The 14,323-nt window shown below is 40.2% G+C and overlaps 1 protein-coding gene across 7 annotated transcripts in view; it reads left to right on the top strand.

Moving 5' to 3' along the window:
* The window catches only part of RAPGEF2 (Rap guanine nucleotide exchange factor 2), a 195,216-nt gene that overhangs the window by 69,116 nt on the left and 111,777 nt on the right, over nt 1-14,323 (top strand). For all 7 annotated transcript variants that reach the window (XM_056350378.1, XM_056350455.1, XM_056350061.1 and 4 more), the window contains exon 4: nt 12,421-12,504. In XM_056350378.1, coding sequence (XP_056206353.1) covers nt 12,421-12,504 — 84 coding nt within the window. The remainder of the gene's footprint in view (nt 1-12,420; nt 12,505-14,323) is intronic.

Here is a 14,323-nt window from a genome sequence, read left to right as displayed (position 1 = left end):
GGGGTGGCAGCTGGCAGGGAACTTGCAGAGCCTCCTCAGGAGGATGCTTTTCTCAGGGAGCAGTGCTGTCATCGGTCCAGCTACCATGCATTACACGAAAAGTCAAGTAGGGATTTGGGAGGTAGCTTGTAAAGCCTCTGAGTGTGTCTAAGCTAAATGGCTAAGCGGTCGTTTTATTTGCAGCTGTAGGTCCATGTAATTAACGCACAGTTTTCTGCACAAGGACAGGTGAGAAATAAATCTATGAGTAGTCTTTAACTCTGGGAATCTGAGAGTCAAACTTTAAGTCCTACAATAAAAGTGACATTTAACGAATTCATGGTTCTTTCACAGTAGCATATTGCCCTGAAGACCCTGAGGGGGACAGAAGCAGTACATTCAAAACCACAAAAAGTGATGCCAAAGTTGCTGTACATTTCTGCATAGCCTGACTTAATTGTGCAATGATGTGTGACAAAAATGAGTTAAAAGCTGCTCCTTTTAGCTATGGGTGCATGATTTTTAAACAGAACAGCTCTGCTGAGACCACCTCACTGAAGTTTGTCTTGTGATGCATACATTTGTGTTGTGGAGTGCTTTTATGTTCTGTACGTGTTCAAGAGGTTTTGTGTTGGTGGTATCATAAAAACAAGTTTTACAATATAGATATGATATATGCAATCTATAGCTATATATGTTTATATCTTATAGATATAAAACTTAAACCCTAAAACACTACAGATAGTAGTGTTTTCTAGAGAACTGTATGAGGGTGAAGCTGATGTTTCCACTAGTCATATTCCAAGCTATCAGTAAAATTATTATTTTGTAGTCTTTAATACTTTTAACCAGAATTTCTAGGTTTTGCACCTGTTTGTGGAGGCTTGGGCCACATTTTTGCATTTACTGTCCTTGTTTACTGAATGTTCTTCCTGACTTCAGAGAGGCCCTATAAAACATTTCTTCCTCTGTCATAAAATGAGACACTTTGAAAATTATTTAAAATGCTTTGAATACACGGTCAACCCAGAATATGTCTGTTTGAAGCATCTGGAAATACAACACAGCAGAGAGGAAAGGGTCTAGGAGGTTCCTGGAGTATGTGGAAGATAATTTCCTGACACAGCTGGTGGGTGAGCCAACTAGGGATGGTGCCCCACTGGACCTGCTGTTTGTGAACAGAGGATGTGACGGTTGGAGGCTGTCTTGGGCACAGCAACCATGAAATGATCAGAGATTTCAGTTCTCAGAGAAGTAATGAGGGCGATCAGCAGAACTGCTACCTTGGACTTCTTGAGGACTTTGGCCTGTTTAAGAGCCTGTTTGATGCAATCCCTTGGGAGGCAGTCCTGAAGGCCAGGGGATCCAGGGAAGCTGCGTATTCTTCAAAAAGGAAATTGTAAAGGCACAGGACCAGGCCATCCCCGTGTGCCGAAAGATGAGCCAGTGGGGCAAAAGAACGGCCTGGATGAGCAGAGAGCTTTGTCTGGAACTCAGGAAAAAAAGGAGCGTTTACCACCTTTGGAAGAAGGGGCAGGCAACTCAGGAGGACTACAAGGATGTCGGGAGGTTATGCGGGGAGAAAATTAGAATGGCCAAAGCCCAGCTACAACTTAATCCGATTACTGCCATAAAAGACAATAAAAAACATTTCTATAAATGCATTAGCAACAAAAGGAGAGCTAAGGAGAATCTGCATCCCTGCTTGGATGCGAGGGGGAACAGTGACAAAGGATGAGGAGAAGGCTGAGGTACTCAATGCTTTCTTTGCCTCAGTCCTCAACAGTAAGACCAGTTGTTCTCTGGGTACCCAGCCCCCTGAGCTGGACAACAGGGACAGGGAGCAGCATGAAGCCTCCATAATCCAAGGGGGGCATGGGCAGCAACCTACTACACCACTTACACACACAAGTCCACGCGGCCAGATGGGATCCATGGAAGGGTACTGAGGGAGCTGGCAGAAGTGCTGACCGGCCACTTCCCGTCATTTATCAGTCCTGGCTAATTGGGGAGGTCCCAGAAGACTGAGGGTTAGCAAATGTGATGCCCATCTGCAAGAAGGGTGGAAGGAGGATCTGGGGAACGGACCTGTCAGCCTGACCTCGGTGCCGGGGAAGGTTATGGAGCAGGTTATGAGTGCCTTCATGCAGCATGTGCAGGACAGCCAGGGGATCAGGCCCAGCCAGTCTGGGTTTATGAAAGGCAGGTCCTGCTTGATGAACCTCGTCTCCTTTTAAAACAAGGTGACCTGCTCAGTGGATGAGGGGAAGGCTGTGGATGTAGCCTTTAGTAAAGCCTTTGACACAGTTTCCCACAGCGTTCTCCTGGACAAACTGGCTGCTCATGGCTTGGGTGGGTGTACTGTTAAATCCAGTCAGCAGCCGGTCACACGCGGTGTCCCCAGGGCTCCGTGCTGGGGCCCGTTCAGTGTCTTTATGGAGGGCCTGGCTGAGGGGATGGAGCGCACCCTCAGCCAGTTTGCAGATGGCCCCCAGCTGGGCGGGAGTGTTGGTCAGCCTGAGGGCAGGAGGCTCTGCAGAGGGTCTGGGCAGGCTGCACCGATGGGCCGAGGCCACTGTATGAGGTTCCACCAGGCTGAGTGCCGGGCCCTGCCCTTGGGTCACAGCAACCCCCCGCAGCGCTCCAGGCTGGGGGAGAGCGGCTGGGCCGGGCCTGGGGGGAAAGGGCCTGGGGGTGCTGGCTGGCAGCCGGCTGGGCAGGAGCCAGCAGGGTGCCCAGGTGGCCAGGAAGGCCGGCAGCGTCCTGGCTGGTGGCTGAAACGGTGTGGCCAGCGGGGCAAGGGCAGTGACTGTCCCCCTGCGCTCGGCACTGGTGAGGCCGCACCTCAGGTACCGAGTTCAGGTTTGGGCCCCTCGCTGCAAGAGGGACAGGGAGGTGCTGGAGCGTGTCCAGGGACGGGCAGCGAGGCTGGTGGGGGGTCTGGAGCACAAATCTGATGAGAAATGGCTGAGGGAACTGGGGTTCGTGAGCCTGAAGGAAAGGAGGCTGGAGGGGAGACCTTATTTTACTCTTACAGCTCCCTGAAATAAGGTTGTAGCAAGGTGGGTGTCAGTCTCTTCTTCCAGGTAACAAGCGATAGATAGGACAAGAGGAAACAGCCTCAGGTTGTGCCAGAGGAGATGTAGATTGTATATTAGGAAGATTTTCTTCACTGAAAGGGTGGTGAAGCATTGGAAGAGGCTGCCCAGGGAGGTGGTTGAGTCACCATCCTTGGAGGTATTTAAAAGATGTGTAGGTGTGACACTTAGGGATGTGGTTTAGTGGTGGACTTGGGAGTGTTAGGTTAATGGTTGAACTTGAATTTAAAGTTTTTTTTCTGACCTAAATGATTCTATGATCTGTCTGGATTGGTATCCAAATTTTCAGGCAGACCTCTGCAGGCAATATATATTCATTCTGCTGAAGCATCCATAGGTTTCTGTACAGCAGTATATTTAATAATGTAAAGAACTGCTGCAGCAGGGCTGGTCTGTGTGTTGGTGTGTTGGTGTTGTGTTTTTGTTTCTGGTTTTTTTTTTCTTCTTTTTCTCCTTAAAGTGTTCCTAAAGGTGTCTTGTAATTTCTGGTAGTTGGGCAGTTGCTAAAGTAGTGTTGAGATACTGCCAGTTCTGCACTGCAGTAAATCAGGAACCTGAATTCGTGTGGTGGATACAATTTCTGTGGGGAGTTTCTTAGGCAATGTGTATCATTAAACCAAAAACATTCAAGGACTTGGCAGTTGGCTCTGTATGAGCAGACACTGAATCAAGATTTCTTAATAGTGTCAATGATCAATGTTACAGTCTGTTGGCCAGCAGCCAGTTCCAAATTTCTGTGTTATTGTTCAACCTGATTTTGAGACTTCTTTGAATTAAGTTTTTTAAACCTTTGAAGTACAGTTTTTTTGAGAGGTTTTAAACTTGCACCTTCTTGACTGTAATGTTTCACTAAAACAATACTATTGTGTTTGTTTTTGTAATTTTGAGAATAAAAGCTTTGGTTTGGGAGAAATATTAGAAAGGTGTAAGACTTAACAGCAGAATTGTCTGTGTTGATTGACCTCGGAGCTTTTTGGATGCAAAAGCATTTTATTTTACTACTCCTGTCATTGTTTTCCTGATGATTTAGGAGACTACAATTTTTTCATTCTGAATTTCTCTTCTGATATCAAGGGCTAACTCACTGTACAAATTTAATCCCAAGACTTCAATGAGAATAGGTCTATTAGCTTGCATGTGTATATTTGCATAACGTATTTATTGGTTGCCTGTTTAATCAGCTGTTTTACTTGTACACATTACTGACACTCTGCAATAATCTCTGCTTTGATTTTTCTGGTTTATTTTACTGACTTTCAGAAGTGGAAAAGGATACAAGTTAATACTTTAAAAAATACTTCTGATTATTTGTTTTCATAAATACTGACGAATTGTTTCTTGCGGTTCATTCTTCTTATTTCCCACTCTTACCACCAGGAAGCAAGACACCATTAAAAAAAGATAATAATGGGCATCAGTTGAAATATGCACTTTAAGATGCCTGTTTAATAAAAATTATAAGCTCTAAATTCTGAGTTATCAGTTTTATTACTGGATATATTTTAACTTTTTCTTACATTTAGAGTGAAGGTTAGAAGTAAGAATAAATGTAACTTTAATGTGTTCATTTTTTAAAAAAACAAACGTCTGAAAATTGTGTGTGGGTGATACATTAAGTACCCAATCTGTTTTACTTCTGTGTTTGGGATATACCTCTTAAAGTCATCAAAGGCATCTAAAAACGCTCTGGCAGATGTCGGGTAATTGCTTATCTAGCCTATTGAGGATGATTATGGATAGTGCTGACAGTGTGAGTAAACAGTTTTCTGATTGTTCTGAATGTTATAACAATACAGTGCTAGTGGACAGGATCTTCAGGCAATGAGATGTCTACCCGAGAGAATCGTTAAATTTAGACATATTTGACATCCCAAGGCACTTCAGTGCTGATGTCTATTTGTGGCAATGGTTACTCAATTAAAACAATAAACTACCTGTAACTTTCAGCATACAAAGGATAAACAAAAAGAGCAAAAAGAAACAAACAGTTTAATCTGCTTGAAACACCTATGGAGCACAAGCTTGCAGAGCAGTGTTTTGGTTTCCTCTTGTGTAGTGCTTAAATGCCTGAAAGAGGTCCCAGTTCTGAGATGTCAAGTTTTCATTGGTTTTGTTCCTCTCCAGGGGAGATCTGGGAGTATAAGCAGTGTGTGTTCTGAATTACTTTGTTCACTTTCTGAAAATTTATTCAACTTTCAACAACGCTGAGTATGATTTCAGGAAAATGTAATCTGCTAGGTACTTCTTAGTTTGTAACATAAGTTCTTTTATGAAAACAGTTACAAATCTCATCGCTTGTAGGAAAGGTACTATATCCCGTTTAAATACGAGTCATGGATGAATACTTTAGTGGTTGAGATTTTAATGATTTATGGAGAGAGTAATTCTAACTAGCTCTTTCACAACGAAGATACTGTTCTTACTGAATTAATTACCTTTTTATGAAGTAGTTTTGAAAATACCTCTGAACTGGAAAGTAATTCTAGATGTTTGACTGATGTTAGGGGTCCTTCCAGCACCTGGTGTTGCTGGACCATTCAGTCCAATGTTGGAGAGAGAATTATACCTCTGTTTAGGTCTCGGGATAGACGTGTCCTGTCAAAGGAATATTAAGCAGTAATTACATGGATGCCATTCCCATGCTTTGTTTCCATTGAGACCTACATACTGCTTAGGTTTTTCTCAAGTGCTGTCTTAAAGGAATTGGCTGAAGAAACCAGTGATCAGAAGGTGGTCAGAGCAGCGGTGTCTTCTGTTTAGCATGTGTTTTCAAGTCCAGGTGCTGAATTTTGCACTGAAATGATGTCTTATGTGACAGAATTAAAGTGTTTTTGACATCATTCATCATGAAGACCTGCAAATCCTTGCCACTGTACATACTTATGATGTTCATTATCTTCGTTGCTCCAAATGCACACAAGTAAGCATGCACTGAATATGATTAATTATTCCAGGGTTTTTAGTAGTGCTACATGTCATTTTGATGGAGAATGAGAATGAAATGGATTGCTTTATTTAAATGTAGCTTGTTTAGGATAGAAGAAGACACTTGAGATGGTGTAGATATTTAAGATTTCTTGGATCTTTCAGCAGGTTGACTTAAATCTTTATTGTAGGTGAATATTTTTTTAATTTTTTTTAGCATCTTATATGCTCAGAAAATCTGAAAGCCAAAATTGTAACATTTATGCTACTGTAGATAAATGCCTTAGAGTCAGTACATGTGGGGGTTGTGTATTGAAACAAGTTATTTTTTTTGTGCATAATTTCTTTGAAACGCTGTTAACATTGATTTAGTTACAAATGTGGTGTGCAAGTGCTGCAGATTGCTTAAATAAAACCAACTATAATTAGAAAATAAAACTTCAGTTTTAAGTAGTTTATGTAGTTAGTTGGGCATCTGGGAGTAAGAAGGTGTCTGTTCTAGTGGAATAAATAGCTCACAGCATGAAGTTTGATACAAGTACTGAAGACTTTGAGGAAGCCTGCAAACGTTTTGGATCTTGGCAGATTTATAAACATTTCCTGATTTTTTTTTTTTTTTCTTTTTTAACTTTGAGCACCTCTAAGGTCTTAAAGAACAGTTATATCCTAGAAAATGTGAAGACTTAAGTCTGAAAATACTGTACAACCTTATCAGCAGTGAGAGCCTAGTGATGCTGTGATAGGGTATTGCATAATTATGTAACTGAGGTTTCCAAACAGAACAGTTGGAATGACAGCTAATTTGCAAAGTTAAGTTTCCATTTTTTGTGTCGTTTTCAAAATGGAGAAGTGTGCTGTCTGGCTGCAGGTTGTAGTTGCCTAAAAGGCCTACGTCAAGGAAGCTGGAGAAGGAAATGTGATGGGAAGGCATTGGAATCCAGTCTCTGGATTTCCGTTTCTAGCTCCCAAATTCCCATAAGTCAAGCTTGCTTGTATTCCGGGAAATTAAATATAGATTTTCCAGGGAATCCTCTGCTTTCAGAAGTGCTACAATACAAGAGTCAAGATTTAAAGTAGCTTTATTTAAATTTTGTGCAAGTAACTAGAGTGCAGTGTTTCATATATTTCATCTGCATATTGATGACTGTTTTGGCATTGGCTTTCAGCTCTGGACTACTTCAATGTTGCTGCTAGAACCTGAGTATTCTGAGAACTTCGTCAGTAGGGAGCTCTATCATAGCAGTTAAAGAATGTTAAATCTTGGTATCTGAGTCTTTTTGTTGTCTTCACAGAATACAAATCCTATCTTCTGCTAAGGATCTCTTGCTCTTCTTCTTAGTCTTAAGATTTAGGCTCTTTCCTCTGCACTGTAGTCAAATGCTTTGAGTGCGTGTCTACACGCACAAGTTACACAAGTTAGTTGTAGTGCAGCTGGTGTCTTGAATCTGGCCATAGTCCTGTTGGTTCTGAAAGGATAGATGGAAGTTTGTGTCACCGAGGTTTCACTGGGGCTTTTGCTGGCTTTAATATAGCTAGAACAGAAGGACTACAGGTATTGATTTTGTTCTTCTGACTGCCCCTTAATGTGTGACTTCTGGGTTGACTTATTTCTAATCCTCTGCAGGATAAATTGCCTGTGTCATCTTACTTCCTTGGTAATAAATCTTGTTTCCTGTAACTTGGGAAGGTGGATAGCTGTGCCGAATTCAGTAGGCAGTATAACTTGTAGTAGTCCTGAGTTTCCTCCAGATGAATAACCAAAACACTAGATAAAAACAAACAAAACCCAAAGAAAGTCCCACCAGTCTTCCATATTTGAAGCAACATACTCCATCACTTTGGTTCAACAGGTGATCTCTTGCCTGCAAAGGCCATCTGTGAATGCCTGCTTGCAAATGGACATATGCCAATAACTCTTGATTTCAAGTATTTCGACTCCTACTGTGCATGCAGCTTTGTGAGGCTGGGGGGAGGTTGGGGGCAGGAGCTCAGACACGGGTAGAAGCGCTGTGTGCCTGGGCTGGCCAGGCTCTGCTTTCAGCCTGATCGGGATCATCGGCTGCACTTCAGTCTCGTGTTGGCTGGCAGCTCTGCTTCAGTGGTGGGTGGTGATGACGGAAATCAGCGGCACCCTTACAAAACTAGTTGTTGGAAAGATCTTACCTAATCAAATACCTTTCCTTTCTATATTGGCTTGACTGATAGGTGCTACTGGATCCTCCCCTCAACTGTCCCTAGGCCAAAAAAACCCTCAGTCTCCTTCTCAAGATCCTCTGGGGGGAAGTCATCAGCATCTATTTTGCTTCAGCTAATTCTGGATGAAATGCTTACATGGAGTTAATACCCTCCTGCAAACCCAGTCAGGGATGTGTCCTATTCACAGAGGAACCCTTCCAAGCACAACTTGCTGTCATGTCATCTCTTTGACAGAATAAATGTCAAATACAGTTTCTAGATAACTCTGTGGGCTGCCAGTGGTAGGCAATATTCTAGCAGTGAAAGAAAATGTCATAATTAGGTTTAGGTATACTCTCTAGACTTTGTTTTTAAACATCACATTCTAAAATGTGATTGCGAAGAAAAACTTTCAGATGTGAGTGTTCTGTATTGGCTAAAATCGTATTTGCATGAGTCCTCATGTGGCTTGAAGAAGTGCTTTTGTAGTTCAGTATAGGTTTCTTTTATAGTTCCTTCTGTCATTCCTTTGTTACAGGCATGAAAGTCCTAAAGAATACAAATGCATTGTTGATGAACGGATGTCAAGCATAGTACAGAAAACATGTAAACTTGATTGAAAGCCACCTAATGTTTGAATGGGATTGTGGAAAGCACAGGATCCTTAAAATGGAAGAGCTGTATGTGTTTTCGTAACAGCACACTGTCTAGTAAAAGCTGGCTGCCAAATGGCTTTGAGGCTTAATTCGAAACAACTGGAAGTGTAGCAAGTGTTGAGAAGTACAGGAGTTAAATATATTTTCATATGAAAAGAATAGATCAGTCTTTCATTTGTCTGCGGGTGTTTGTTGTTTGTGGTGGTTTTTTTTTTTTTTTTTTTTTTTTTTTTTTTTTGAGGGAAGCCTGTGTGTTCTGGAGGAAGGAATGTATTTGCTATATGTGTGCATTTTTTCAGATGTTTTGTTCAAGACTACATTAAGACACTAGTTGTAAAAATGAAGAGAATAAAAATCCATCAGCATTCTTTGCTCTTGAAGACTATCTTGGCAATATGACGTTTTGGCTAGCAGTGAAAGTGTAAAAGAACACACAGTGTATTTTGGGGAAGATACAGAGATGTTCTGTAGGAACCTTCCACTGTTGTGACACAGCAGTATTAAAGATTTTTCTAAACTTTATATAATTAAGGAGTTGAGTTCAGTAGATATACATGATGCAAGTACCTTAGAGCTTAAAAATTCTCAAATGTGACTGAGTTTTCAAAGTTTTCAATAAAGTTTTCAAAGTACACAAAGCAAAAGGAAAATAAAACCAATCAGATCATATTCCTAGTTTGATTTATTATTTTTTTAATCAGCACTTCCAACTGTTAAACAACAAATGCTTCTTTTGATTATATATAAAGTAGATAAATTATGATGTTTATGACAAGTAAATGAGGAGCAATGACTGCTGAAGAGCTAACTTGCAGAAGTGGATTAACCTGTGAACTGGCCAAAAAAAAAAAAAAAAAAAAAAAGACAAACCTGAGTTGAATGATTCAGTGAAAACTCACACTGTGTGTGACCAAATAAGAAAAAGTTAAACCATTGCAGTTAAATGTATAATCATTACTGCTGTTAGTTAAATGATTCAAAGGTGGATTCAAAAGTAGCATTAAGAATTTCACTATTGAACATATTGACTAGTGCTTGTGAAAGCCAGTGGCTGCCTGTTCACAGGTAAAAGATCTCCCATGAGAAAAGGCAACTAAAGCCCCTTACTAATAGGTGATTTGACAGAGGATTTAAAATGGTTCATCAGCTCTTAAAGGAGGGAAAGAAAAGCTTGTGTATTAGTAGATTTGCAAAAGTTAAAATACTTTCTATTCATTTAAATATTTTTTTTTCTTCAATTATTTTATCCTTGGGAAAGGCTTTCTGTAAAAGTATAAACAGATCTTCTAGATTACTTTTGCTTTGGAGTTCTAAAGTGTGTGACCCCAGTTGAGGTTTTCTTCTATCAGACTACACTTTTATACTTAATCAAGCTGTCAATTTTTTTATGAAGAGGGGAAAAAAAAGCTCACAGAACTTCTTATGTGCTAATATAATGCACGGTAATCCACATGAAAAAATTATCATTGACATCCTAAGAGTTACATCACAGCAGTTTGGGAAATCACTCACTCTATAGCCGTTGCTGAAAATGTCTGTTTCAAAAAATTTGTACTGTGCTAATTAGCGCACATCATTTGTATTTCGAATGGCACCTACTAAAAACCAGAAACAACAAAAAAACCCAACAGACATGCAGTTCAGCAGCAGTATACCTGTCAAGTTTGGACTCATTTGAGGGGAAGAGTGCTTAAAAGATGTGTGACTTAACTCAGGTGCATGTTTATGCTTTTGAGAATGGTATTTTCTTTTGAAGTGGTGGCTTTCTTGCGTTTCTCTGGTTTAACCTGGTTTTCTGTAGTTATGTTCAATGTCGATTATTCTGGACTTACAAGTTTGAGGGCAGCACAGGTCCAGGTGAGAAACAAGCATGTGAAACGCACTTCAGAAAAGGTAGCTTGGTGCACTTCAGCCATATAAATTAAGATGGTTTGTTGTTTTAGCTGTGACACCATGTTGTCACTTCATTTTCTGTTGTCTATCAGTATAAAGAAATATTTCCTGAAGTCTTCATTTTGAAGTTGTTAAGTCGTCTTTGGTGCCTGTGGCTGACCAGTGTGGCTTCACTGGTCAGGTCATAGGCTGGTAGAAAAAAAATACAGGCTGCATCATCTTAATCGATTCTTGTGTTCTCGGACATAAATTGGTGTCCTCAGTTTTCTCTGTTAATTATCCATGTTTCTGATGTTTGTCCTTTATCTCACGGTTATATTATACAGTGCAAAATGGAAATGGAGCACGTTTTCAGATTGGATGGTTTCCTGTTGTGGTCTCAGCTGTTTCAGGCCAGCTCCTTCCCTCTTTTTTTAACTTCAGCTTTCCCTTGAGAAAGCCTAATATGGAAAGTGCTGAGGAAATGGCACTCCTGTTTTGAGGACCTCACTGTGTAGGTACTTCTTAAATTGAAGTTCTTCAAATGAAAAACACGCTGCTAACATGTACATAGCCTACTTAGATTTAAGATTAGGTTTTAATACTATGCTGTCATCATCATTAAAAGATGTGGGCTGTTCTTGCTTGATATTAGAATTAATTGCTGCTAAAGACTTGAGACATGTAATTGGAAAAAATGAAGGTGCTACAGATTAATTAAATAATCTGCATCTCTTAGTGTCATAGGGATGTGGCTTTCAGGTAAGAATGCTCATGCAGTTCATAACAGCGTACTTGAAGCCAATCAGTGAGTTTCTTTGGAAGAAGCAGAACTGGTAAAAACTGAAGTAAAGTACAGATATTCTCGGTGTTGGCTGTCAAAATGGCACGATAACGCAGCTATTTCTAGTAATCTTAAACTATTTTATTTTTCTGTCTAAACATTATTTGAATTTAACCAAGAAGAGTCTAAGCCTATGGAACAGATTTTGTATTACTCAAGGAGCAAGATCTGAATTTATGGCAGAATGAACTGGGCCTGGGTGACAAAGTCCTCATCCAGTTCCTCTATAGGATGAAGAGAGGGGAAAAGAAATGATATTATCACATTGATTGGGAGTTTATTCTTATGCCAGGAAGAGACATGAAAGGGGAAGTGTGTAGCAGCAGCAGATAAAGTTGACTAACAAACCTGATGTACACTTACCATCTGCAAATGTATCCAGTACTTTCTTACATTGTGGGAAGATGGACTGATAACAAAAGGCAAACCTCTGTCTTGAAGAAAGGGTGAGGAAGGAGAAGGCTAGAATCGGGAAGCGAAGCCTTATTTATAGAGAGGAAGATAGCAGAGTCCTCTTCAGCAAGAGGAAAGTAATAGATTTGATCAAATACAAGACAATATGTTTACTGTAGCTTAACTTCGTTTTAATAATTTTTCAATTATATTTCATTGGATTTGTGCTGTTACCAAACAAATAGATATGTGCTTTTAAAAAAGTGAAGTGGATGCAATGAGGTGTTCTAATAACATATATATTTGAAGATGGAAATTAGAATAGTTTGATGGAATTATTTTGTAAATGACTGAACTGTCACTTTCTTCCGTAATTATAAGCATTTTTGCCTCTTTGACGTTCTTCATACTGCAAATTTGGTAGTGCTAGGAATAACTTACATCAAGTGCCTTAAACTGTCTTTTTTTTTTATTCCAGCCCTGATGATATTGGTACCTGTTGGTATATCCTGCTGTCTGGTTCAGTCTTCATTAAAGAATCTATGTTTCTTCCCAGGAGCAGGTATGTCAGCTATGAATATACTGCACTCTGTCTTTTAAACATAAATAATGAGAGATAGAGAATTTTTAGATTTAAAAGACAGTTCTTATACTTAACGAAACATAGAAGTGTGTGCATAAACACACTTTTCCTGCCTTTACTACCTATGGTAACTGTTTTATGCCCTAGCTAGAGCTGAAAGTTGTCATTGTGGGCAGTAGGCAAACATCCAAAGTGTTGTGCAAATGCTGTCAATTTAAAAATAAAACCACCAAAAACCTGACAATGGAGTGAAGTACCCAGTAGTCTGTTCCCGTGAGTAACCAGACTTTAAATCATAGGATGTACTAGAGTTTATGATATTTTCCTGAGGCTTTACTTACCATTGCACAAGTCTTCGTCGTGTGTTTTAGCATATGCTTAGACCATGTTATTGCCAGTTTTGCTACTTCTGTTTAAAGGTTGTGCTTAATGTAAGTGGATTTGCAACCAAGAGTGGTATTTTACATGGAAAAAGGTGAGTTCAAGTGTGAGACACCTGAAATTTATATTGCTTCAGTGAAAATATTAATTATTTTGAGCTATGGGAAGAAAATGCAAATGACTGAGGATTTTACACTAATTTGGCTGAGCTTGATCATTTTAGTGGAAGCAGGGCAGAATAACTTCAAAATGCTGGTTATATGCATATTTATTCAGACTACTATAAAAGGCTCCTTTGAAGTAAATGGCATGTAATAAAATTTGTGAAAGGCGGAATGAAAGAATGACCTGTTTCTGTATGGTATGTTGAGAATGAAAGCCCTAGAAACTTCCCTAGTTTTAAGCAGAGGGAAACTTACTTCAGAGCTAGTGTTGGTTCACATATGAACAATTAGATGTTCCCATCTGCCTTTCAATGGAAGAGCAATCCTGGTCTTGGGACTTCCATTTGATGATGGTGGCCTGTTCTTGGGGCAAGCAAGTGACTTGCATCTGTAAGAGGACAGGCACTGCTGATAAAACGGTGTATTTGATGTGCCATCAAACAGTATATGCTAGAGGTGCAAAACTGGTTATTGTAAAAAGTAGCACAACAACAGATCACAGCATCCCTGCTGCTGGCAGATGGAAGAAAATTGTCCCATATGCCATCCATGAACGGGCAATGCCAGAAAAAAAGCTGGCAGAAAGTGCTACCTTTAGATGCCAGGAGAAGGGATATATGGTATCTGAATTAATGTAGGGTGGTTGTATATAGTCTGTGGCAAGAATCTTCTGTTCCTTTGAATTACAGCAGTGTTTGTGCTTCAGACATGTATTGGCACTTGATGAGGGGTGAGCTTTTTAATAAGATAAACAATGAACAGAAAATTGCAGGTCCTGTGACTCTAAGCAAAGCATTTAAGGGCTGTTCTCCTGGAGAATTTCCGAAGAGAGATGGAATCATAGGACCGTTTATATTGGGAAAAGACCTGTAAGATCATCAAGTCCAACCATTAACCTAGCATTGCCAAGACCACCACTAAACCATGTCCCTGAGCACCACATCTACATGTCTTTTTAGATACCTCTGGGGATGGTGACTCAACCACTTCCCTGGGCAGCCTGTTCCAATGTTTGACAACGCTTTCAGTGAAGAAATTTTTCCTAATATCCAACTAAGAGACTGACATCCACCTTGCTACAACCTCCTTTCAGGTAGTTGTAGAGAGCAATAAGGTTTCCCCTCAGCCTCCTTTTTCTCCAGGATAAACTACCCCAGTTTTTCATCCGCTCCCCATAGGACTTCTGCCCTGGACCCTTCACCAGCTTCATTGCGCTTCTCTGGACACACACCAGCACTTCTATGTCTGTCTTG

This window comes from Falco biarmicus, chromosome 1 (assembly GCF_023638135.1).
Source record: "Falco biarmicus isolate bFalBia1 chromosome 1, bFalBia1.pri, whole genome shotgun sequence".
In the NCBI taxonomy this organism is placed as follows: Eukaryota; Metazoa; Chordata; class Aves; order Falconiformes; family Falconidae; genus Falco; species Falco biarmicus.
Note: the sequence above shows the minus strand (reverse complement) of the source record. Positions and strands in the feature narration are given on the sequence as shown.